Source organism: Dendrobates tinctorius, unplaced genomic scaffold (genome assembly GCF_039654945.1).
Source record: "Dendrobates tinctorius isolate UK_male_01 unplaced genomic scaffold, ASM3965494v1 ptg000116l, whole genome shotgun sequence".
In the NCBI taxonomy this organism is placed as follows: domain Eukaryota; kingdom Metazoa; phylum Chordata; class Amphibia; order Anura; family Dendrobatidae; genus Dendrobates; species Dendrobates tinctorius.
Window position 1 is genome coordinate 2,534,502 of NW_027361784.1, and position 26,307 is coordinate 2,560,808.

The 26,307-nt window shown below is 45.0% G+C and overlaps 1 protein-coding gene across 3 annotated transcripts in view; it reads left to right on the plus strand.

Moving 5' to 3' along the window:
* Positions 1-25,256, plus strand: part of ATP6V1C1 (ATPase H+ transporting V1 subunit C1) — a 131,594-nt gene extending 106,338 nt beyond the window's left edge. For all 3 annotated transcript variants that reach the window (XM_073590105.1, XM_073590103.1, XM_073590102.1), the window contains exons 6-13: positions 5,180-5,271; positions 13,018-13,116; positions 13,974-14,042; positions 14,806-14,898; positions 14,983-15,076; positions 16,567-16,664; positions 18,646-18,772; positions 24,612-25,256. In XM_073590105.1, coding sequence (XP_073446206.1) covers positions 5,180-5,271; positions 13,018-13,116; positions 13,974-14,042; positions 14,806-14,898; positions 14,983-15,076; positions 16,567-16,664; positions 18,646-18,772; positions 24,612-24,707 — 768 coding nt within the window. In that variant the 3' untranslated portion in view covers positions 24,708-25,256. The remainder of the gene's footprint in view (positions 1-5,179; positions 5,272-13,017; positions 13,117-13,973; positions 14,043-14,805; positions 14,899-14,982; positions 15,077-16,566; positions 16,665-18,645; positions 18,773-24,611) is intronic.
* Positions 25,257-26,307: the final 1,051 nt, after the last annotated feature.

The following is a 26,307-nucleotide window of genomic DNA, read 5'->3' on the forward strand; positions in this document are numbered from 1 at the left end:
GGATGGAGGAGATGATGGATGGATGGAGGAGATGATGGATGGATGAATGAATGAATGGAGATGATGGATGAATGAATGGAGATGATGGATGGAGGAGATGATGGATGGAGGAGTTGATGGATGGAGGAGATGATGGATGGAGGAGATGATGGATGGAGGAGATGATGGATGGAGGAGATGATGGATGGAGGAGATGATGGATGGAGGAGATGATGGATGGAGGAGATGATGGATGGATGAAGGAGATGATTGATGGATGGAGGAGATGATGGATGGATGGAGGAGATGATGGATGGATGGAGGAGATGATGGATGGATGGAGGAGATGATGGATGGATGGAGGAGATGATGGATGGATGGAGGAGATGATGGATGGATGGAGGAGTTGATGGATGGGTGGAGGAGATGATGGATGGGTGGAGGAGATGATGGATGGGTGGAGGAGATGATGGATGGGTGGAGGAGATGATGGATGGGTGGAGGAGATGATGGATGGGTGGAGGAGATGATGGATGGGTGGAGGAGATGATGGATGGATGAATGAATGGAGATGATGGATGGATGGAGGAGATGATGGATGGATGGAGGAGATGATGGATGGATGGAGGAGATGATGGATGGATGGAGGAGATGATGGATGGATGGAGGAGATGATGGATGGATGGAGGAGATGATGGATGGATGAATGAATGAATGGAGATGATGGATGAATGAATGGAGATGATGGCTCGATGGATGGAGATGATGGATGGAGGAGATGATGGATGGAGGAGATGATGGATGGATGGAGATGATGGATGGATGAAGGAGATGATGGATGGATGAAGGAGATGATGGATGGAGGAGATGATGGATGGATGGAGGAGATGATGGATGGATGAAGGAGATGATGGATGGATGGATGAATGGAGATGGATGAATGAATGGAGATGGATGAATGAATGGAGATGATGGATGAATGAATGGAGATGATGGATGAATGAATGGAGATGATGGATGGATGGAGATGATGGATGGAGGAGATGAAGGAGATGATGGATGGATGGAGGAGATGATGGATGGATGGATGGAGGAGATGATGGATGGATGAATGAATGAATGGAGATGGTTGAATGAATGGAGATGGATGAATGAATGGAGATGATGGATGGAGGAGATGATGGATGGATGGAGGAGATGATGGATGGATGAATGAATGGAGATGATGGATGGATGAATGAATGGAGATGATGGATGGATGAATGAATGGAGATGATGGATGGATGAATGGAGATGATGGATGAATGAATGGAGATGATGGATGGATGAGATGATTGATGGATGGATGAGATGATTGATGGATGGAGGAGATGATTGATGGATGGATGAGATGATTGATGGATGGATGAGATGATTGATGGATGGAGGAGATGATGGATGGATGAATGGAGATGATGGATGGATGAATGGAGATGATGAATGAATGGAGATGATGGATGGATGAATGAATGGAGAGGATGGATGAATGAATGGAGATGATGGATGAATGAATGGAGATGATGGATGGATGAGATGATTGATGGATGGATGAGATGATTGATGGATGGAGGAGATGATGGATGGATGGAGGAGAAGATGGATGGATGAATGAATGGAGATGATGGATGGAGGAGATGATGGATGGAGGAGATGGATGGAGGAGATGATGGAGGGGATGGAGGAGATGATGGATGGATGAATGGAGATGATGAATGAATGGAGATGATGGATGAATGAATGGAGATGGATGGATGAATGGAGATGATGGATGAATGAATGGAGATGGATGGATGAATGGAGATGATGGATGAATGAATGAATGGAGATGAATGGAGATGATGGATGAATGAATGGAGATGATGGATGGATGAGATGATTGATGGATGGATGAGATGATTGATGGATGGAGGAGATGATTGATGGATGGAGGAGATGATGGATGGATGGAGGAGATGATGGATGGATGAATGAATGGAGATGATGGATGGAGGAGATGATGGATGGAGGAGATGGATGGAGGAGATGATGGAGGGGATGGAGGAGATGATGGATGGATGAATGGAGATGATGAATGAATGGAGATGATGGATGGATGAATGAATGGAGATGATGGATGGATGAATGAATGGAGATGGATGGATGAATGGAGATGATGGATGAATGAATGGAGATGGATGGATGAATGGAGATGATGGATGGATGAATGGAGATGATGGATGAATGAATGGAGAGGATGAATGAATGGAGAGGATGAATGAATGGAGATGATGAATGAATGGAGATGATGGATGGAGGAGATGATGGATGGATGGATGTCGGAGATGATGGATGAATGAATGGAGATGAATGAATGGAGATAATGAATGAATGGAGATGATGGATGGAGGAGATGATGGATGGAGGAGATGATGGATGTCGGAGATGATGGATGAATGAATGGAGATGAATGAATGGAGATGATGGATGAATGAATGGAGATGATGGATGGATGTCAGAGATGATGGATGAATGAATGGAGATGATGGATGGATGAATGAATGGAGATGATGGATGGATGAATGAATGGAGATGATGATGATTATTATTATTATTATAAAGCACCATTGGTTCCATGGTGCTGTACTTAAGGGGTTACATACGAATTACAGATATCACTTACAGTAAACAAACTAACAATCACAGACTGATATAGAGGGGAGAGAGGACCCTGCCCTTTCGGGCTTACATTCTACAGGATGGTGGGGAAGGAGACAGTAGTTTGGGGGGTTGCAGCAGCTCCAGTGATTATGAGGCGGTAGCTCCAGTAGTGGTGAGGAGGCAGCGGGGATCATTGCAGGCTGTAGGCTATCCTGAAGAGGTGGGTTTTCAGGTTCCGTCTGAAGGATCCGAGTGTGGATGATAGCCGGACGTGTTGGGGCAGGGAATTCCAGAGAATGGGGACTGTTCGGGAGAAGTTTTGGAGGTGGTTGGGTGAGGAGCGGATAAGTGTGGAGGAGAGAAGGAGGTCTTGGGAGGACCGGAGATTACGTGAGGGGAAGTATCGGGAGATTAGTTCAGAGATGTATGGAGGAGACAGGTTGTAGATGGCCTTGTAGGTCAGTATTAGTAATTTGAATTGGATACGCTGAGGGAATGGGAGCCATTGAAGAGATTTGCGGAGGAGTAGCGAGGAGAGAGATTAATTAGTCGGGCAGCAGAGTTGAGGATGGACTGGAGAGGTGCAAGGGTGTTAACAGGGAGGCCACAGAAAAGGATGTTGCAGTAGTCGAGGTGGGAGATGAGGGCATGCACAAGTAGTTTAGTAGATTGAGGGTTGAGGAAGGGACGGATTCTGGAAATATTTTTGAGCTGGAGGCGACAGGAGGTGGAGAGAGCTTGGATGTGCGGTTTGAAGGACAGGGCAGAGTCAAGGGTTACTCCGAGGCAGCGGACTTCCGTTACGGGGGAAAGCGTGATGTCCTCAATTGTAATAGAAAGGTCGGGTAAGTAAGATCTGTGGGATGGGGGAAAGATGTTTAGTTCAGATTTGTCCACATTGAGTTTGAGGAAGCGAGAAGAGAAGGAGGATATGGCTGATAGACACTCTGGGATTCTGGAGAGCAGAAAGGTGATGTTGAGTTGCCCCAGGCCAAGTGTATAGATTGAGAAGAGTAGGGGTCCTAGAACAGAGCCTTGGGGGACTCCAACAGAGAGAGGGTGGGATGAGGAGGTAGGGTGGGAGACGCTGAATGTGTGGTTGGAAAGGTATGAGGAGATCCAGGATAGGGCAAGGTCTTTGATGCCAAAGGAGGAGAGGATCTGTAGTAGGAGGCAGTAGTCAACTGTGTTGAAAGCAGAGGACAGGTCTAGGAGGAGGAGTGTAGAGTTTTGTCCGTTTGCTTTGGCTGTAAGTAGGTTGTTGGTAATTTTGGTCAGGGCTGTCTTAGTGGAATGATGGGGGCGGAAGCCAGATTGTAGATTGTCAAAGAGCAAGTTAGTTGAGAGGTGGGAGGAAAGTTCAGCGTGGACATTCTGCTCCAGGAGTTTAGAAGCGAATGGGAGCAGCGATATTGGGCGATAGCTGGACGTGGCTGTTGGATCGAGAGATGCCTTTTTAAGGATAGGCGTGATTGTGGCATGTTTGAAAGCAGTAGAGAAGGTACCAGAAGTTAGTGATAGGTTGAAGAGGTAGATTAGGTATGGGATAAGAGTGGTGGTGATGTTGGGGAGGAGGTGGGATGGGATCAGGTCAAGTGCACAAGTGGTGAGGTGTGATTTGGAGAGAAGATGAGCAAGCTCCCCTTCAGTGATGTTAGATAAGGAGGTTATGGGGTTTGGGCACTGGTCTGGTATGCAAAGGGGTTGTGGTGGTTGAGCAATAAAGACTTGCCGTGTTTGGTCTATCTTGTTTTTGAAGTGTGCGGCAAAGTCCTCGGCAGAGATTAGGGAAGTTGGAGGGGGCAGTGGTGGGCGGAGGAGGGATGATGGATGGCTGGATGAATGGAGATGGCAAATTCAACTGGTTCTGTCTTTTCGTGACTCGCTTGTCACAATTGGGGGACTGTGACAAGCAGGTCACAAAAAGAAAGAACCAGTGGATTTATTTTTTATATTGCCAGTTTCAGTAGCAGTATCCTGCGGGTCGCAGTGCAATCCCATTCACCTTCATTACGCTGCGATGTAGCAGGGGCATAGAGTGATCTGTGTCACGGTCACAGTCTCTATGTAGTCCCAACAATTTGTATTTTAAAATGAAGGAAAATTGAAAGCATGTCATCCTAGGCTGAGATATTGTGTTTGGACTTAGACTTCACTTTTGGAACATTTTTCTTACACCTTTCGAAAAATATTTCATCATTCGTCATCATTAGAGTTGAGCGACTTTGGTCGGATCGGGTTTCGTGAAACCCGAATGAAACAAAATAAGTTTCAGATGAAACTCGTCCGACTAGAGCAAAACAAAGTCGGAGTTTCGTCCGAAACCCGACCCCAATGCAAGTCAATGGGAAATAAAAGTCGGACGAAACTCCGACTTTGTTTTGCTCTAGTCGGACGAGTTTCATCTGAAACTTATTTTGTTTCATTCGGGTTTCACGAAACCCGATCCGACCAAAGTCGCTCAACTCTAGTCATCATCACTGTTGGGTGTACTCGTCTGACTGTACCTCTTGTCCTTTTTCAGGGTGTTACACAGATTGACAATGACCTGAAAGCGCGGGCTTCTGCCTACAACAATCTGAAAGGAAACCTACAAAATCTTGAAAGGAAAAATGCGTAAGACTCTACATTCCATGTCCTTGGACAAATTTTTCTCAACCTAGAAAAAAATGCTAAAAATCATGAGCCCTCGGTGGTTTATACTTTTTTTTATTGGGATCAACCACCATGGACTCTTAATTTTTTTTTTTTATGTAGAGAGAAAGACAGCCACCATTTAACACAATATACGACACGATAAACCCCTTTATATTACTGACAATTTTCTCTTTTTGTGCTTTCATTGCTCCTCATTTTTTTTCAAGAGCCATAACTTTTTTCCTTTTCTGCCAAATTAGCAGATTGATTAGTGATTGTTTTTTGACGGATGAGTTGTAGCTTTTAGATGACCTTGTTTAGTTTTCCATACAATATCGTGGAAAACGTGGGAGAAAACTTCCAAGTGGGGTGAAATGTTAAAATAAAACAGTAAGGTTTCTTTTTTAAATTTAAGTAGAAAAAAAAAAACATAAATAAAATTTTTTAAAAATTGGGAGTTTAGGTTTATTGTTGCCATTTTCCAAGACCTGTAATGTTTTTTTTTTTTTTTTTCCCGTTGATGGTGCCCTCTGAGGATTGTTTTTTTTTTTTTTGCTTGAAGAGATGACCTCTTTATTGGCATCATTTTTGTGTCCAAACAAACTTTTAATTGATTTTCACTGAATATTTTTGGGAGGTGCTGCTACCGATGGGAATTGATGCACACAGCAGCAAACACATTTAATTGCTACCATCAGTGATTGAAAACAGTAAATTGGTAAGCAGCAGTGATCGGAGCTCTGGTCACTCCTGTTAGAGGCAGATGCCGACTCTATACCACAGCCAGCTTTTACCCTGTGTGGAGCGGATTCCTGAGCTTTCTCCTTACACCTGCACCCCGCACATAACATACATGTATGTCACGTCAGGAAGGGGTTAAAATAATTTTTTTAAGTTTAGTTCCTTCTTTCCTTTTATCATGTGAGTTTCTAGGTCTATTGGAAAATTTGATGTTTTGGCAAGTGTCATTTCTCGACAAGTTTACTCATGTGAACCTTTAACTTCTCCTTTAAATGCTATTATGAGTATCTTGTGGGGCTGCAGTATGCAGGCCATTGCAACACAGATTCTCTAAAATGAAGGGCCACACTGGCAGGGAGAGCCAGTGCCAAGGGCCCCATAAAAACTTAAAGGGGCATTAACACCTGGGACTTTAAGGGTGTGTGCACAAGTTGTGGATTCTTGGCCCTGCGGATCCGCAGCAGATTCTCCTGCGGGGTACAGTACCATTATATTCTATGTAAGATAAAAAACGCTGTGCACATGCTGCGGAAGAATCCGCACAGCAATACAGCGGGTTTTTTTTCTGTAGCATGTCAATACTTTGTGCGGATTCCGCATCGTTTTTACACCTCTTCCATTATAGGAATCTGCAGGTGTAAAAACGCAGGTGAAATCTGCACTAAATCCGCAGGTAAAGCGCAGGTCATTTCTCCTTCGCCTCATTGGCGGACACAGGTACTGTGGGTGTATGCTACTGCCGCCTGGAGGCTGACACTAAGTGGGAAAAAAAGAGGTTAGCTCCTCCGCCGTATACAACCTCGCCCCGATTGCCTGCGGAATCGGTTTTTGCTTAGTGTCCATTGGAGGCACACGTCTGGTCTTTTTTTTTCCAGACTGTCATTTTTTCCATGAAGATAAGACAGCGGCAACGGATCCTATTGAAAGGGTCCGATTTCCCCAAACCAACAACGGGCGAGCACGTGCGAGTGTCGCCTCCACGTATCCTTTCCCGCTACGTGGGGCATGATGCCAGACTGAGCCCTGACCACCCTAAGGTAGTGAAACCCTAGGCTGTACAGAGGCCTGCGAACAGTCCGTGCGGCCCCCACTGCATCACCAATGCCAGACAGTGATTATGGGAGGTGGCGGACGGTCCCTCTCCTCATCCCCTTTAGGGAAGATGAAGCTAGGGTGCCTGCACCGTCCTTAAAGGTTTTTTTCGCCCCCCCCCTCCCCCCTCCCCCCTAACCTGAGGATCAAGATGGACGTCTAGGGGTGAGGCATGGAAGGAGGTGGGCTGGAAGGGCTCCTGTTGACCCCCGTGGTCGGCACTCCTGGTGGTGCCGTTTTCGGGCATCCCTGGGCCTCCTGAGTTGCGCCACATAGCGTGGCAGCCGGTGACGCATGCTTCTTCTGTCCAGACCCGATGTCTGGTGGTCCCGCCCCGAGTCCGGGCGCACGCCGGAAATTTAGTCCCCAGCTTTTGCCGGAGCTAGGCCGCGGGCGGAAGTCCTGCCCCCTGTGACGCGGCCACTTCCGGCGGACCCGTCCCTTGGGGCCTCGGGCGGTCGTCAGAAATTTAGTCCCCGGCTTCTGCTAGGAACTAGGCCGCAGATGGAAATTCCGCCCCATGACGTCCCGGGGCCGCCTCTTCGTCCGGAGGCCCACCCACACGCCGAAGTGTGCTGTATTTTAGAGAAAGACCAGCTGGTCGTCTGGCTGGACGTCTGACAGAATCCAGGACGGGGGGACACAGGACTGGGGTAAGTGCTACCCCTGGAGGAAGGCCACCCTCTGTGTTCTCCAGAGGCTAAGCAGCTTTTGGCCCTTGGCATATCACTTAGCAGCCATCATGTCCAGAAAAGCTAAGGCACACACGTTCTTATATGTTGCGTCCGCCTTCCCACGGGCGCAAACCAAGCAGATTTGCGAAGCCTGCAATTCCGAACGTGCCCAGGAGCCCTCCCCTGTAACCGAGCCCAGTGTACAGTACTGTCTCTGTCTCAGTCCATGGCTTCGCTTACAAGAGCAATCGAGTCCCTTCGGGCTCCAGATAGGGGCAGGGATAGCGGCTCGCCTGTGTTAGAGGGGTCCTCCACCTCACAGGAGCCTCTGGCCTGCAGGGCCGCTCTCACTCTAGGCAGACGTGGGGGAAATGAACCCACACAGCATCTCCCGGTCCATCTGGTGCTTCGGCATCCATAAGCTCGGCCTCTCGCTCACCTTCACCAAGGGTCATTAACGGGAGCTCAGATTACGACTCGGATGAGCCGCTTAATGCGGGTACTCCAGAATACCGGGAAACAAATGACAGTCTCATTGAGGCCGTCAACCAGACCCTTGGGATCGAAGATGATTCCACCATGGCCTCAGGTCAAAACGTCTCATTTAAGGGAGCAAAGCGGCCGCATAGAGTGTTTAGCTCTCACCCAAAGTTTGAGGGCATAGTACAACAACACAGGGAGCGGCCCGACAAGCGTTTGTCAGGGCAAAAGGCGCTCGAGGCGAGGTATACGTTCACCCCTGATCTCCGTAAGAAATGGGCGGAGTCCCCAACGGTAGATCCACCCGTGTCACGCTTGGCTTCTAGGACCCTGTTATCCATACCTAGTGGGTCCTCTATCAACGATCCCACTGACCGTCTCATAGAGAGCCTAGCTCACTCAGTAATTGAGGCATCAGGTTCAGCACTCTCTCCCTCATTTGCGGCAACCTGGGTAGCAAAGGCCATGATGGCTTGGTCAGAATCATTGAACAGAGCCCTGCAGGGTATGGACCTACCAGCAGAGGTATCAGAGATCGCAAATCAAATCACTTTGGCCGGGGACTACCTAATTAATCCATCTTTGGATGCGGCCAACTGTGCAGCACTGGCTGTGGCAAATGCGATCTCCATTAGGAGGGCTTTATGGTTGAGGACATGGCGGTCAGACACAACTTCCAAGAAATCCCTGACTTCCTTGCCTTATCAGAGCGGTTGTCTGTTCGGGGAGAAGTTGGATCAGCTCATCTCAGATTCCATAGGTGGAAAGAGCAGTTTCCTCCCTCAGCAAAGGGTTAAACAGCCGTTTCGCCACCAACCTCAGACACGGTTTCGGTCCTTTCGCAACCCCAGGTGGGCTGCAGCAACCAATCCCGCCGCTTCAGGTCGTCCCAGCCAGGACAGCGATCGGCAGGTCTCATATAGAACCAACCCGTTGGGGAGAATGCGTACCCACCAGCCCAGATCAAGAGGACCTAGGTCCCAGAGATCTGCAGCCAAATGACTCGAGGCAATTTCAAGGCGACTTCGGTAAGGTAGGCGGCCGCCTGCTTTCGTTTCGCCACGCCTGGCTTTCTTTCCTGTCCTCCCAAAGTAATCGCCTGAGCAAGGGCTTTACTCAAGGCCATAAATTTATTCAAGCACAACGGAGTCATTGTTCCCATACCGGAGAAAGAAAAATATCAGGGGTTCTACTCCAACCTGTCACGGTGCCCAAAAAAAGATGGGGCCGTCATGCCCATTCTGGACCAAAAGTTCCTGAACAAGTTTATCAGGATCAGACGTTTCCGGATGGAGTCTCTCCGTTCAGTCATATCTGCCATGAGGCGGGGAGAATACTTGGCCTCTATTGACATCCAAGACGCCTACTTACACATCCCCTTTTTTCCCCCGCAGCAAAGGTTTCTGTGCTTCGCAATCAATGACTAAGATTTTCAGTTCGCAGCACTACCCATTGGGTTGGCCACCGCTCTCAGGGTATTCACAAAAGTCATGGCCACCCTGCACTCCCGGGGCATAGTTGTCTTTCCTTATTTAGACAACCTCTTGGTCAAGGGCCCCTCATTTCGGGCATGCGAAGAGTGTCAGCATCACGCTAGATACTCTTTCCCGCTTAGGATGGTTGGTCAATTTGAAAAAGTCATCTCCTGTTCCAGCTTAGAGGATTTCCTTCTTAGGAATGATCTTCGACACTTCCCGAGGGTTGGTAATTCTCCCTCAGGACAAGGCCTTAGCTCTCCGGCAGGGAGCCCGGAAACTGCGCAAACCGGTCCCTCATACCATCTGCTTCTGCATGAGGATCATAGGAAAGATGGTGGCAGCAATGGAGGCAATTCCATTTGCCCAGCTCCATCTTCGCCCCCTGCAGCACGCCCTCTTATCAGCCTGGGACAAAAACCCATTCTCTCTCGCTCGCATGCCGGTTGTCCACGCGGGTCAGACAGGCAATCAGGTGGTGGACAGCCAGTGCCTCACTTCTCCAGAGCAAGCCCTTTCCTCCAGACCATTGGTTGGTGGTGACAACCGAAGCCAGCCTCCTCGGCTGGAGAGCGGTTTGACACGACCCAGGGACGGTGGTCGCCGCAGGAGGCACTCCTCCCAATCAACTTGTTGGAAATATGGGCAATCCGGCTAGCTCTACGACAGTTTTGTCACCTTCTAGCAGGCCGGCTTGTTCGGATTCAGTCAGACAACGCCACGGCTGTGGCTTACATAAATCATCAGGGGGGCACCCGCAGCAGGGCAGCCATGCGTGAGGTAAGCCCGAGAGAAACCACTCAGCGATATCGCATCCCGGGCGTAGAGAACTGGGCGGCAGACTTCCTCAGCCGGCAGGGTCTCTCATCCGGGGAATGGTCACTACACCCCGAGATTTTCCAGCAGATTTGCCAACGATGGGGGACGCCGGATGTGGACCTGATGGCATCCAGAATGAACACCAAAGTACCAGCGTTTGTTGCTCGATCCCGGTACCCGCAGGCAATTGCCGTGGATGCGTTGATTCTGCCATGGAACCAGTTTTGCCTCCCATACCTATTCCTCCTGCTGCCACTACTTCCGAGGGTCATCAAGAAGATCAAGGCAGGAGGGGTGCCAGTGATTCTGCTGGCCCCAGATTGGCCTCGTCGGGCATGGTACGCAGACATAGTACAGCTACTCGCCGATGTTCCTTGGCGCCTGCCAGAGCGCCCAGACCTATTGTCCCAGGGCCCGATCTACCACCCGAACTCAGGGGCCCTGTGTTTGACGGCTTGGCCGTTGAATCCTGGATTCTAACCCAGGCTGGGTTCGGCCGCAATGTGATTGCTACAATGGTTAGCGCCCGGAAGACGGCCTCCGCACGTATTTATCACCACACCTGGATGGTTTTCTTCACATGGTGTCGGAAACATGGTTGTTCTCCACTAAGATTTTCTATTCCCAACATCTTGGCTTTTCTCCAGTCTGGCCTAGTCTAAGGCTTGGCCCCAAGTTCCCTCAGGAGACAAATATCGGCCTTATCCGTTCTGTTCCGGCGCAGGATTGCTACCAATCTGCAGATGAAGACTTTCATTCAGCGAGTCTCCCACTTGGTAGCCCCTTATAGGGTGCCCCTGGACACTTGGGACCTTAACCTGGTTCTAAGTGTTCTACAGGAGGATCCTTTTGAACCGTTACAGGAGGTCTCTTTAGCCTACCTTTCTTGGAAGGTAGTATTTCTTGTGGCAATAACGTCAATCAGGCGGGTCTCAGAGCTGGCAGCTCTATCCTGCTGATCTCCGTTTCTAGCCTTCCACAAAGATAAGTTGGTTCTCAGATCAGCCCCTCCTTTTCTGCCGAAGATCGTTTCCTCGTTTCACATTAATGAGGATATTGTCTTGCCCTCTTTTTGTCCAGCACCGGTACACTGTGTGGAAAAGGCTCTTCATACGATGGCCCTGGTGAGAGCTCTCAGGAGATATGTGTCGCGGACGGCACCCTTTCGTCAGGCGGACACGCTGTTCGTGCTTCCCGAGTGGAGCAGGAAGGGACTCGCTGCCTCAAAATCGACCATAGCCAGATGGATTCGTTTGACTATACAGGAGTCTTACCGCATCAGAGGCACACCAGTTCCAGCAGGGATCAGAGCGCACTCTATCGGGCAATGGGCGCCTCTTGGGCTCTTCGGCACCAGGCATCGGCGGAACAGGTTTGCAAGGCTGCAACCTGGTCCAGCTTGCACACATTTGCAAAGCACTACAATATTCATACTCCGGCTTCGGCAGATGCAAGTCTAGGTAGAAGGATTCTCCAAGCAGCGGTGGCGCACCTTTAGACAGGAGGTGCATGTTGCTTGGATTGGTGAGTCATCTCCCCACCCAGGGACTGCTTTAGGACATCCCACAGTACCTGTGTCCCCCAGTGAGGCGAAGGAGAAACATGGATTTTTGATAAACTCGCCGTAAAATCCTTTTCTCCGAGACGCTCATTGGGGGACACAGCACCCACCCTGATGGCCAATTTGGCTTCTGTTTTGTTTAATATGCTTTTTTTTTAATGATATTAGGGTTATGTTTTTTCTAGACATGTTGTTACCTGCATTAAGGTTGATGTTGTCTGATTTTTGTTTGATCTCCTACTGCTTTTGCACCAAACTGATTCCGCCCGCGAGGGGCGAGGGTGTATACGGCGGAGGAGGAGGTAACCTCTCTTTTTCACTTAGTGTTAGCCTCCAGGCGGCAGTAGCATACACCCACAGTACCTGTGTCCCCCAATGAGTGTCTCGGAGAAAAGGATTTTACACAAAAATCCATGTTTTACTTGCGGATTTAGCAAAATCCGCGTGGAAGAATCCACAGCAGAATCCGCAACGTGTGCACATACCCTAAGACATGGTTTGGGGTCCGCGTGAAATGGTACTACGCGCCGTAAGGTGTGCACTCACATTACCTGTGTGTCCATCACCACACCAGAAAAGATTTTTTACAATTGGGGTTCCTTTATATTACAGCAATCGAAGCAAACTTAAAGGCCAATTGTTACAAAAAGTATGGAGGAAAATTCTATAACGTTTTCTTAACTTGCTGGAAACCACACACACGACGATCGCTCAGTACAAATAAAATATTTTTTTAAATTTTTTTTCAATCATTTAGTTTTATAATATTATTTGACTTGATCCTTTTAACCTCATTACAGCTATAATATAATTCTGTTAATTCTGTTTTGTGCTGTTAACAAGATTGATTTTCATTTCCACGTGATTGTGTTTTTTCCTGCAGAGGAAGCTTAATAACCAGAAGCCTGGCTGAAATTGTCAAGAAAGATGACTTTGTCCTGGATTCTGAATATCTGATCACACTATTAGTAGTTGTTCCAAAGTAAGTGCTGCCTGCTGCGAAAAGACTGTTATATTCTGCTTCATGTTCACTGGATGATAGCCAGTATGGAGATGGCCATCGTCAGCCCAGTTAGCAATCATCGTTATCTCTTACCATTGTTCTCTATCCATCCATTAGCCATCATATCCATCCATCATCATCTCCACCATCCATTTTTCCATTAGCCATCCATCATCATATCCGTCCACCCCCCAATATCTCCATCTATTCCATCCATCATAATCTCCACCATCCATCTACCCATTCATTATATCTTTCCATCCATCCAGCCTCAACCCCAGCCTCAACCCCAGCCTCAACCCCAGCCTCAACCCCAGCCTCAACCCCAGCCTCAACCCCAGCCTCAACCCCAGCCTCAACCCCAGCCTCAACCCCAGCCTCAACCCCAGCCTCAACCCCAGCCTCAACCCCAGCCTCAACCCCAGCCTCAACCCCAGCCACAACCCCAGCCACAGACATCTCCATCCATAATCCACTTTCAGTACTTCGACTTAATTTATTACAATGGTGGCAAATTTTGCAGGGTAACACAAATCGTTTTGAATTTTAAATTAGTCAAGATCCCTCTTTTCTCTACCCTATAGGTAGTAGTGCTAGCAAATAATGGTGAGATATGGTGGACCATGTTTTTGTCTATCGCACTACTTAAGAATCGTACGCCATTTAAAAATAGATCTTTTCCAATTGTTTTTGAAGGCCTAACATTTGGGGCAGGTCCTTTTGACATAGAGTGTCAGGGCGTGAGTGCTCATGGACACCCTTGGTAACGCAATCTGATGATTGAGTTACAAGATTTAGTTTTATTAATGAAATGTATTTTGTACATTGTTTTTCAGAATGAACTATAATGACTGGGTTAAGCAATATGAAACTCTGGCTGAGATGGTGGTGCCACGTTCTAGCAGGTAAGTGACCAGCAAGCGTAATGTAGGAGAAAGGTATCAAACCTGCCGATCGAATGTTTAGTTGAGTCGCCCCATCCCCCAGACAGGAGAAGTCAGAGGAAAGAAGGATTAGGCATGTTTAATGTTAGCATGCCCAATCATTCCTTCTTACAGGAAATAAGCTATTGGCTTTTTTCATGAAATATTCGTAGTTTATCTCAATTAGGGGAGCTGGGAGAATTAAATAATTTGGCCATCAGTCGACTTAGTAGCAGCAGCACAAAGTATTTCAGTGTTGCCCCTTTCACTACATTGGGACAACAGATAGCACAGCCGCTAAATAGGTGGCGGGGCGAGCAGGTAGACAGAGCAATGAGATGAATAAAGATTTTCTTGTAAAACCCTTTAAAGGGATTGTATCATCAGAAAATTGTTATTGTTTAAACCTCATTTTGTGTTAAATGTATTTTTGAAATATATTGATCAGTATTAAAAGAAAAATCTTGCAGTTTTCACATTAGCCACTGGGGGGCTCTTCTAGACTTCCTTTTGCTTTAGGAAATGCACAAGAACATTACCAGCAATGTATGGACTCACCCTATCTTTTTATATTAAAGCATCTAATGTGCGTGTGCAGGGGTTATTCTGAAGGGAGGGGATGCTGTAACATAACCTTTTGTGATTGGAGGATCCACAAAAAGCTGTGCTCTCTTTCTTACAAGAAGTGACTTGTGTTTCTGTGATGGACCCCATAGACTTTTCTGTCTCGTGATTTACTCCTCAGTGTGTTATCAGAAGACCAAGACAGTTACCTGTGCAATGTCACCCTGTTCAGAAAAGCGGTGGACGACTTCCGGCACAAAGCCAGAGAGAATAAGTGAGTGCCAATATAGCTCGTCCCTGAAGATGAGCGGCCGCTGGACCTAAAATCCTCACCGTATAATGTTTCTGCTCATTACAGGTTCGTCGTCCGCGATTTCCAATACAATGAAGAGGAGATGAAAGCCGATAAAGAGGAAATGAATAGACTTTCTACTGACAAGAAGAAGCAATTTGTAAGGACTGCCCTCTAGATTTAGTCATCAGAGACCCCACTGAGCTCACATCGCACCCCACTGAGAGCCGTCCACCTTTCTATTCATTGCTCAGACGTCTCCGCTGATTGGTTTTACAATATTTCTTGCCTTTATTTCACATGCTTGGTAAAAGATATAATTTTGGTTACATGCAACCACCACTAGGGGGAGCTAACAGTATATGCATTTGTACAGCCACTATAGGAGCTTCTGGCTGCAGAGCCCTGACAGTGGCAAGCAGATCAGTTTTGGATCCCCCCACCCCAGGGACTTGTTATACAGAAATACTAATAAGCCTGAAGCCAGGACTTGGCAAAGGTCATTGTGAAGGGGAAGGATGTGCGCTGTGACATCACCTATTGTGAAAGCTAGATCCAGTTATCTATTCTTTATAGAGGTGTTATAAGTCCATTGTGCAGGAGGGAGAGGAGGTGAGCTTTGATATCACCTATTGTGAGTGATGGATCGTGTTATCTCTTGTATATCGAGATATAGTCCTTATAAGTCCTTGTGCAGGAGGGGGAGGAGGTGAGCTGTGACATCACCTATTGTGAATGTTATATCCGGTTATCTACATCTAATAGATGCGCCTTTTCTGGGTGGCTGCGGTCTGCTATTTTTAGGCTGGAGGGGGGCAATATCTATGTCTTACCAGCCCACAGCTGTCTGCTTTAGCAAGGCTGGTTGACTAATGCTGTTATTTTTATTTATTTATTTTTTATTTATTTAAAAAATTCGGACCTGGGACCCCTTTATTCTTGATAACCAGCCTTCCTATCACTGACAGCTGAGGGTTGCAGCCCCCAGCTGTGAGTTTTGCTTGGCTGGTTATCAAAAATACAGGAAAGCCCATGCCGTTTTTTTTAAATTATTTATATACTGCGCAGGAGACAGCTAATGAATACTCCCATCAGCCGCTCCTGCTCTCACTGTTGTTAGCGTCGGCTGATGGGAGCAGTGGTCCCATCAGCTGACATCAGTGACCAGAAGTACCTCCGATCACAGCTGCTAGCACATGCTGTCATTTGACAGCGTGGGAACTGCGACTCTCTGACCGGCAGTGATGATTTTACTGCTGATCAGAAGCTGTGTTTGCTGTGCTGTCATGCACATAACAGCGCAACAAACACCTGAACAGTAACATGGACTTCCTGGTGAAATCCGTGTTCGGTCTCCGTGCCCGAACAGTAGGTGTTCGGTACGGACTCCAAACTTTACACTTTACTGTTTGGGTTCGCCCATCTCTACATTTAACAAAAAAAATTTCTCACACATTCCCTTTAAATTGGCATGATGACTCCCCTAATGACTCATTAAATTTCTCCTTGTCACTAGGAGAACGTGAATGATACTTTTTTGAGAATTTCGCCGATCCTTTGTTAGTGACAGTATACAGCGCGGCTGTCAGGCCTGCGGGTCTCATACACAGCCAGTCCTCTGTAATCGGTCATTTTTCCGTGTCTCTGCAGGGTCCTCTTGTGCGATGGCTCAAAGTTAATTTCAGTGAAGCTTTTATTGCATGGATCCACGTGAAAGCTCTGCGGGTGTTTGTAGAGTCCGTATTAAGGTAGGAAGCGATTACGATCGTTATTAATAATATCATTCGAAGCCAGACCTTGTAAAATGTCCGCCATGTATAGAGATCGGCAATGTAATAATCGTCTTCAGCTGTCACATATTGAGAGTTGTAGTCTCACGACCAGACATTGGCTGCACACCACTGCAGTGAAGGGAGAGCAGTTCTGGAAAGTTAATTGTTGTTTTAATTGAAGAAATTAAATTAACAGAGAAATCCAATTGTGGGACGACCCCTTAATCTCTGCAGTTTGTACCTTGCCCACTAGATGTCAGTAGAGCAAACAAAACCGCCGTCTGGTGCTGATCAGGTTTTCTTTTTACTCTGCTGTAAAATAAATGTCAAGATGGCTGTACACATACAGTGGCTTGTAAAAGTATTCATACCCCGTGAACTTTTACACATTTTATGTGCTATACCAACACTGAATATTAAGTATTTGTGAATTGTAAATTAAATGATACATGATTTTCTAAGTATTTAAAAAAATATAAATCTAAAATTGTCACATGCATTTGTATTAAGCCCTCCTGAGTCAATACTTTGTAGGACCAGCTTTGTGCTGCAGTTACTTCTTCAAGTCTTTTGGGGTCTGTCTCTACCAGCTTTGCTCATAGAGGTGACATTTTTGCCCATTCTTCTTTGCACACTCATTCTGTGAGACTGGGATTTAGGTCTGGACTGTGACTACGCCATTCACACACATGAATATGCTTTGATCTAAACCATTCATTGTAGCTCTGGCAGGATGTTTAGGATCGTTGTCCTGCTGGAAGGTGAATCTAAGCCCCAGTCTTAAATCTTTTACAGCCTCTATCAGGTTTTCCTCCAGGATTGCCATGTATTTAGCTCCATTCATTTTCCCACAACTCTGACCAGCTTCTTTTGTTCGTGCTGAAGATAAGCCTCCCCACAGAATAATGCTGCTGCCATCATGTTTGACAGTGAGGATGGTGTTTTTGGAGTGATGTACAGTGTTAGTTTTCCGCCACACTTAGCATTTTGCATTTAACCTAAGTAGTTTCTATTTTGGTCTCACCTGACCAAGGCACCTTCTTGCACATGCTAGGTGTGGCCAATCAATGGCTGTTTGCAAATGGGATTTCTTATGGCTTTTTCTTGCCACTCTTCCATAAAGTTCAGATTTTCGGAGTATACGATTAATAGTTATAATGTGGATAGATTCTCCTCCTAAGCTGTGGGTCTCTGCAGCTACTCCTGTGATCCTGTGACCATGGGCCTCTTGACTGCTTCTCTAATTAGTTCTCTCCTTGCTTGTTATGTAAGCTTAGGTGGACGGCAATGGCTTGGTATGTTTGCAGTTTTGCCATACTCCTCCCATCTTTGGATGATGGCTTGAACAGTTCTCCGGGAGATGTTCAGAGCTTGGACTATTTTTGATAGCCTAAACCTTGCTTTATTCTTCTCCACAACTTTATCCCTGACGTGTCTGGTGTGCTACTTGGTTTTTATGACTCGGTTTCATCCCTAATGTTCTCAAACAAACCTCTGAGTCCTTCACAGAACAGCTGTTGTTATGCTGAGAATAAATTACACACTGGTGGACTCAATTTACTAATTATGTGATTTCTAGGGGCAATTGGTCCCTCAGGATTTTATTTAGGGGTATCAGACTACAGGGGGGCTGAATACAAGTGCACGTCACAATTTTCAGATTTATATTTTTAAAATAATTTAAAAACCATGTATCAATTCCTTTACACTTCACAAATACTTGCTATTTTTTGTGTTCTTATGAAATCCCAATAAAATGCATTTAAGTTTGTGGGAAGTTCACAGGGTATGAATACTTTTTCAAGGCACTATACATAATAGACACGCTGCTATGAAAAACCCTCCAATATGTATTATACTGTTCTTTCTTGTGGTTTTTAAGTACAAAACATAAACAGATAATCCGCTCCAAATCTGCCTATGGATATATTGATCCTGACCATGTCTCGCCCCTCAGGTATGGGTTACCTGTGAACTTTCAGGCCATGCTGCTTCAGCCCAATAAGAAAACGATGAAGAAGCTGCGGGAAGTCTTGTATGATCTGTACAAACACCTGGACAGCAGTGCGGCCTCCATTATTGATGTAAGTAGCCCCCCATCTGTCACATCTACATAATCATTATGTCCTTAGTTTGAGTGTCAGATAATACTGCATGGACGTCAGAGGCACCATGAGGACACGGTCTCGTGTTACCTGGGAAATGATGAAGTCTTCTCGCCTGTCCTCACATCACTCAGGTGTAGCCATAACACAAGCAGCATGTCGCCTGAGATCTCACATTAGATGAGTGATATCCATGCTGCAGAATCAGCTTGTTGCAAGGCATAAATGGGGTATTTCAGTAATAATATTAATATTCTAATATATGAAATTGAAGCTTGTCAGCCGTCCTAAAACTACTACTCCTAGCTGGAAGTTAGAAGTGAATTGGAGGGATCCAATGGCTGCATATCCTTAAGGACAAATATGTCCAGGAAGGATGGGAAATCTTGAAAAATGAAATTCTCAAAGCACAGTTGTTAACAATTCCGAAAAGAGGGAAGAATAGGAAGCATTTAAGGAAACCAGGATGGATGAACTCAGAACTTAAGCACAGAATATAATGCTGTCTGCAGAAATTGCAGGGCCCAAATCATATTAACCAAAGCTGACAATGAATTGACGCTTGCAAGAGACGTCAAAAGCAATAATAAATGATTTTGGGGATATGTCAAAAGTAAAAGAAAAGTCAAAGATGCTATAGGATTTTTACAGGATGAAAATGATGAAATGGTAAGACAGGATGTTGAGAAGGCCGAACTTTTTTCCTATTTTGCATCTGTTTTCTCTCAGAAAGGAAATGTAACATCAACTGTTCTTCACTGTCCTATTAAGGGAATAGAAGAATTCAGGATATCTATAGACAGAAAGATAGTGAGGAAACACTTAGCTAAACTAAATGAATTTAAGTCTCCAGGTCCAGATGAATTACACCCCAGAGAACTGAAGGAGCTAGCAGAAGAAATTTTTGAACCCCTCTCCATAATCTTTGAAAGTTCTTGGAGAACAGGAGAACTCCCAGAAGACTGGAGAAGAGCAAATGTTGTTCCTATCTTCAAAAAGGGGAAGAAGGTAGACCCAGGCAACTATAGGCCGGCGAGTCTGACTTCTATACCAGGAAAGATCTTTGAACAAATTATTAAACAACATGTATGTCAGTACCTGGATAAGAATGAAGTGATTAAACAGAGTCAGCATGGGTTTGTAACTAATAAGTCATGTCAGATTAACTTAATTTCCTTCTATGACAGAATCACTGATTGGGTGGATCAGGGAAATGCTGTAGATATAGTATATCTTTACTTCAGCAAAGCATTTGACAAAGTATCTCACACAATCCTTATTGAAAAAATGGCTAAGTATGGAATGGGCAAGGCAACTGTTAGGTGGATTCACAACTGGCTTAGTGATCGGACCCAAAGAGTGGTCGTAAATGGCTGCACATCCAGTTGGAAGAATGTCTCAAGTGGGGTACTACAGGGCTCTGTCCTTGGCTCTGTATTGTTCAACATCTTTATCAACGATTTAGATGAAGGAATTGAGGGTAAACTGATTAAATTTGCTGATGACACAAAGCTAGGAGGGATAGCTAATACTAGAGAAGAGAGAGAGGATTCAAAAAGATATAAATAAACTGGAGCAGTGGGCAGCAACTAACAGAATGGTTTTTAACAGGGAAAAATGCAAAGTACTACATCTGGGCAATAAAAATGAAAAAAGCATATACAGAATGGGAGGAATAGGGCTAAGCAACAGCACATGTGAAAAAGACTTGGGTATACTAATAGATCACAGACTGAATATGAGTCAACAGTGTGATGCAGCAGCAAAAAAGGCAAATGCAATTCTAGGATGTATTAACAGAAGCATAGTGTCTAGATCACGTGAAGTCATCATTGCCCTCTACTCCTCTTTGGTCAGACCTCATCTGGAATACTGTGTCCAGTTTTGGGCGCCACATTTTAAAAAAGACATCAACAAACTGGAGCAAGTTCAGAAAAGAGCGACCAGAATGGTGACCGGTCTGCAAACCCTGTCTTATGAGGAAAGGTTGCAGGATTTGGGAATGTTTAGCTTGCAAAAGAGAAGACTGAGAGGAGACTTAATAGCAGTCTACAAATATCCCAAGGGCTGTCACATTGAAGAAGGATCATCTTTATTCTCATTTGCGCAAGGAAAGACTAGAAGCAATGGGATGAAACTGAATGGAAGGAGACACAGATTAGATATTAGAAAAAACTGTTTGACAGTGAGGGTGATCAATGAGTGGAACAGGCTGCCACGGGAGGTGGTGAGTTCTACTTCAATGGAAGTCTTCAAACAGAGGCTGGACAGACATCTGTCTGGGATGATTTAGCGAATCCTGCTTTGAGCAGGGGGTTGGACCAGATGGCCCAGGAGGTCCCTTCCAACTCTACGATTCTATGATTCTAATCCTAGAATGGTAGAGTTGGAAGGGACCTCCTGGGTCATCTGGTCCAACCCCCTACTCAATGCAGGATTCACTAAACCAGCTCAGATCGATGTCTGTCCAGCCTCTGTTTGAAGACTTCCATTGAAGGAGAACTCGCCACTTCTCGTTTTTTTTTTGTTTTTTTTTGTAGTTGAACTGATAAAACCTGATAATATGAAGGTCAGCTGGTCGAAACTACAAGGTGTATAAATGCTGAGCTGGGGCAATCTAGCAGTAGCATCTTACATATGAAGTCATCTATACAACCAGTGAAAATAAAGGGGTCTTCTGCAAAAATGAAAAGCTTGATGGCTTGTTCGTAGGATAGACCATCAATGACATCAGTATTTGTCCAATGTCTCGGGCTCCCGGGGTCAGTAATAATTTAATGATCGCTGGGATCTCACCACTGATGAGCACATGCACGACTGCTCAATTTATACAGCGCTTGGCTCACTCCTGCTCACGATCATTGAAGGTCCTAGCAGTGGGACCCCCAGAAATCAACAAGTTATCACCTTTCCTGTGGATTGTTAGTAACTTGCAAACTTAGAACTTCTTTTTAAATGCTCATTTCACCACTGCTTCCAACAATGTCCCTGCAAAATAGGGTGCGACACTCCCTTCCTTTGGGGGAAACTATATTCTCCCCAAATACAATAATGTTCCATATTGTCTGCAACAGGACCCGTCCTTCTCCTTAATGATCACACACGCACCCGCTCTCATTGGTCTCATTATAGAATAATTGCTTTGTGTCCGTAGAACTCTACTGACCCGATGAACACACCTGGCTCAGTGTCATGAGGGTCATGTCTGAGAGATCCTTAACAAAGGGAGAATATACAATAATGACTTTGCCTGGGGAGATTTTTATTCTAATTACATTTTTACCTCTGGCTTAAAATTATTCACAAAACTCCTTATGGATGCATCATAGGCTGAGATACGTTTCTGTGCCTGTAGCTGGGGTGAAAGGAGAACACGAATGTCATTTTCCTTACAGGCTGTGGGCACCTTTGACATGGAAAAATAATTTTTACATATTTTAAAATTCTAATTTCTAAGTTTCGGTTCACTTTAATTCATTCATTTTCAGGTCTTCTGAGTTGCAATTTACCCCCAGTTCCAAATTTCACAGCTTCTATACTTCAGATTGTATCAGCACAGCTTCTATCCTGCAAATTGTATTATTACAGCTTCTATCCTTCAGATTGTATCAGCACAGCTTCTATCCTGCAATTTCTATCCTGCAAAAATTGTATTATCACAGCTTCTATCCTGCTTATTGTATCAGCACAGCTTCTATCCTGCAATTTCTATCCTGCAAAAATTGTATTATCACAGCTTCTATCCTGCTTATTGTATCAGCACAGCTTCTATCCTGCAATGTCTATCCTGCAAATTGTATTATCACAGCTTCTATCCTGCTTATTATATCAGCACAACTTCTGTCCTTCAGATTGTATCAGCACAGCTTCTATCCTGCAAATTGTATTATCACAGCTTCTATATTTCAGATTGTATCAGCACAGCTTCTATCCTGCAAATTGTATTATCACAGCTTCTATCCTTCAGATTATATCAGTACAGCTGCTATCCTGCAATGTCTATCCTGCAAATTGTATTATCACAGCTTCTATACTTCAGATTGTATCAGCACAGCTTCTATCCTGCAATGTCTATCCTGCAAATTGTATTATCACAGCTTCTATATTTCAGATTGTATCAGCACAGCTTCTATCCTGCAAAATGTATTATCACAGCTTCTATCCTTCAGATTATATCAGTACAGCTGCTATCCTGCAATTTCTGTCCTGCAAATTGTATTATCACAGCTTCTATACTTCAGATTGTATCAGCACAGCTTCTATCCTGCAATTTCTATCCTGCAAATTGTATTATCACAGCTTCTATCCTGCTTATTGTATCAGCACAGCTTATGTCCTTCAGATTGTATCAGCACAGCTTCTATCCTGCAATTTCGATACTGCAAATTGTATTATCACAGCTTCTATCCTTCAGATTGTATCGACACAGCTTCTATACTGCGATTTCTATCCTTTAAATAAGACAAACGCTCAGCAGCAATAAAACTGTAGAACATTTATACTGAATATTATTTTATAAAGTTAATTAACGTTACAATTATAAATGAAACAAAATTCTTTATGAAGCTGTACATAACCTTTAATGGGAAGATGTCATCAGAAACTTTACATAAAGTTTTTCTATTAAATGTATTTAAAAGAAAATTGTCTATTTTTTATTTTCCTTATTACAAATATAATAAAAAAAAAAAAAAAAAATTTGGTAATTTTCTCACTGTCCACTAAACCCAATATTAGACTCTTCTTTTTGGGCATATGCACATTAGCAGCAGTAGACTGAATCCAGTCAATACAATTCAGCAGGGTCTATCTAATGAGCATGTTCTCATTAAGTAAAAGGTCATTATGAAGTGGGGAGGAGGAGGTGAGCCGTGACACCACATAGTGTAAATGGTGGATCTGATGTGGTTTACTGTACATAAAGGTTTTTACCTGTCTGTGATGATAATGTTATTGCTGAAAACTCCTCTGTACAGAACAAGAGGTGGAAGACTAGCATGTGATCTAGTGACACAGGTGAAATTTACAAGATTTCTTTTTTTTGTTTGTTTTAGTATAGATAATGATAATTGAAAATTAAAAAAAACCTAATACATTTAACAAAAAAATAGGCAGTTTTTCAACAACACCTTTCCGTTACAGTCCTTTGTAAACTTTGACACAATTTATTTTTTTTTTTTGATATGTTGGTAGTTGCCTTAAGATTGTTGTATGCTATAAGAAATCTTAGTCCTGTGGCGCAGTTTGGTATAAAAAAAAACGCTCAGTATTTGCCTTCCCCCAGATTCACCAGTGAGTGTCAGCTATAGCTATAGGCTGACGTCACGCTGACCGTGAGCTCAGTGGCTCCGAGCGGAGCAATCTGTCTACACTGGAGAGCTGCTGAGCTCAATGATTGGCTGTAATCGAGACAGCCAATGCAGACACCAGGTGCAGTGGTACAACCCGGTTTGTTTGTTTTAATAGCAAACTACACCTGGGTACAAGAATTTCCCGAAGGGCTACAACCCCTTTGTTTTAAATTGCATTCATTTTCAGACTGCAATCGCATTCATTTTCCCGATCCCCCTTATGTGCAGTTTATAATTCGCGCCTAATGACAGACTTTTCTCATGTGAACTTGTCCCTCTCAGTAATACAGGCTGGATGTGAACTCTGTTTGTACTCAGGGGACTACTGACCTCACTAGCTCTCAAGTATCAGCACAGCTTCATTCCTGGAGCGATTTCCCTTTCTCCAGCCCCTGATGGATTTCACATCCCCTATGTATTTTTTGAATTCCCTGTTAGTTCTAACCCTGTTTCCATTTCTTTTCTAGGCTCCCATGGATATCCCCGGATTAAACCTTAGCCAGCAGGAATACTACCCCTACGTCTACTACAAGATTGACTGCAATTTGCTGGAATTTAAGTAAAAGTGAATCCCTGTCGTCGTGTTATTGGCGCAGAGATGAGTTTGAAGTACAGTGATTCTCCCATCTACCTAACCCTGTGCTCGCTTCTCACGCCTGTAACCCAGGATGACCCTCTTGCCCCTCGTCACTTAGTCGTCCTTTTTTGACACTTGATTTTGTTTCCTTTTAAAGATTAGTCGTTAGATATTGTCGCTTTTAATCAGTTATTTAATGTCCACCCAGCAAATAAGAGTCTATTTATGAAGAGGTTTATTTAAGGCCGGCATTGCCACGCGGCCCAGAGATGTAGACGTCATTCCTCATTCGTCCGGTGATTCCTATCGTTAGCGCTGCTCGTAGCTAGATCCTGTTTACAAGGGGCGATGGTGTAACTGTTTTATACCATTCCATTCACTGTATTTAGTCCATTAATGGTGTTTAAATGTGGAGTTGTGATGTAAAGTGTATGTAATATTTAACATGTGCTTCCTGTATATTTGATAAAGATCTCTACAGCACTGTCGGCGCACACAAGGAAAAGAAAATTAAACATACCTGTACAAACGGCAACGCGTCCAGGTTTCTTTTATCTTCCTCTCTTACATTGCTTGGTTGCATTCATTGCTTTATGATCATGTATGTACAACCTTTGGCGACCACCATATAATCCCGAGAATCAAGGGGATGCTTCGTAATGCTTCTTCCCTTCTTCATTTTCAGCAGAATGGCGCCATTCACTTAATGGCAACTTGTAAGGAAGGATTTACTACTGAAACTAGTGATATGGCTGTATAGATCCTAGAACAGCTAGAAGAATGATACCTGTCTTGTTGTCCGATGTTCCTGAGCTGAGAAAACGAGCTTTGAAGCCACATGCAAATTAGCCAGGAAGTGCACTGGGGGCGTGTTGATGCTCTGCCTACATCGCCACATCCCCAATGCACTTCCAAGCTAATTTGCATGTGGCTTTTAAGCTCGTTTTCTCAGCACTGGAACATCGGAGTACTACAAGATAGGAATCCTTTTTATCGTTGATTTACCTATTCAGCTAAAACAGTAGTTTCAGAAGCAAAATCGAGCTGATGGCTTCTCTTTTACATGCTGGTGTATTAGGCCGAGATATGTGCACAGATTGTGTATTTCGTGTGTTGTATCCATATATATGTATTCATATGGCTCCAGATCGTAGTTTTTCGCTTATATAGGGGCCGCATATGATGGTGCTGCGAGGTCCCGCACCCTTCTATAGAGGCCACATATAGTGATGCTGCGAGGTCCTGCACCCTTCTGTAGAGGCCGCATTCAGTGGTGCTGCGCAGTCTCGCACCATTTTTATAGAGGGCTGCATACGATGGTGCTGTGCTGTCTTGCACCCTTTTATAGAGGCCGCATACAGTGATGCTCAGAGTCCTGCAACCTTCTATAGAGGCCGCATATGGTGGCACTCCAAGGTCCCTAACCCTTCTATAGATGCTGTATATGGAGGCACAGCGCAGTCCCACACCCTTCTATAGAAGCCGCATATGGTGGTGCTCTGCGGTCTAGCACCCTTCTCTAGAGACCGCATATGGTGGGGCTGTGCAGTCTCGCACCCTTCTATAGGGGCCACATACGTTGGTGC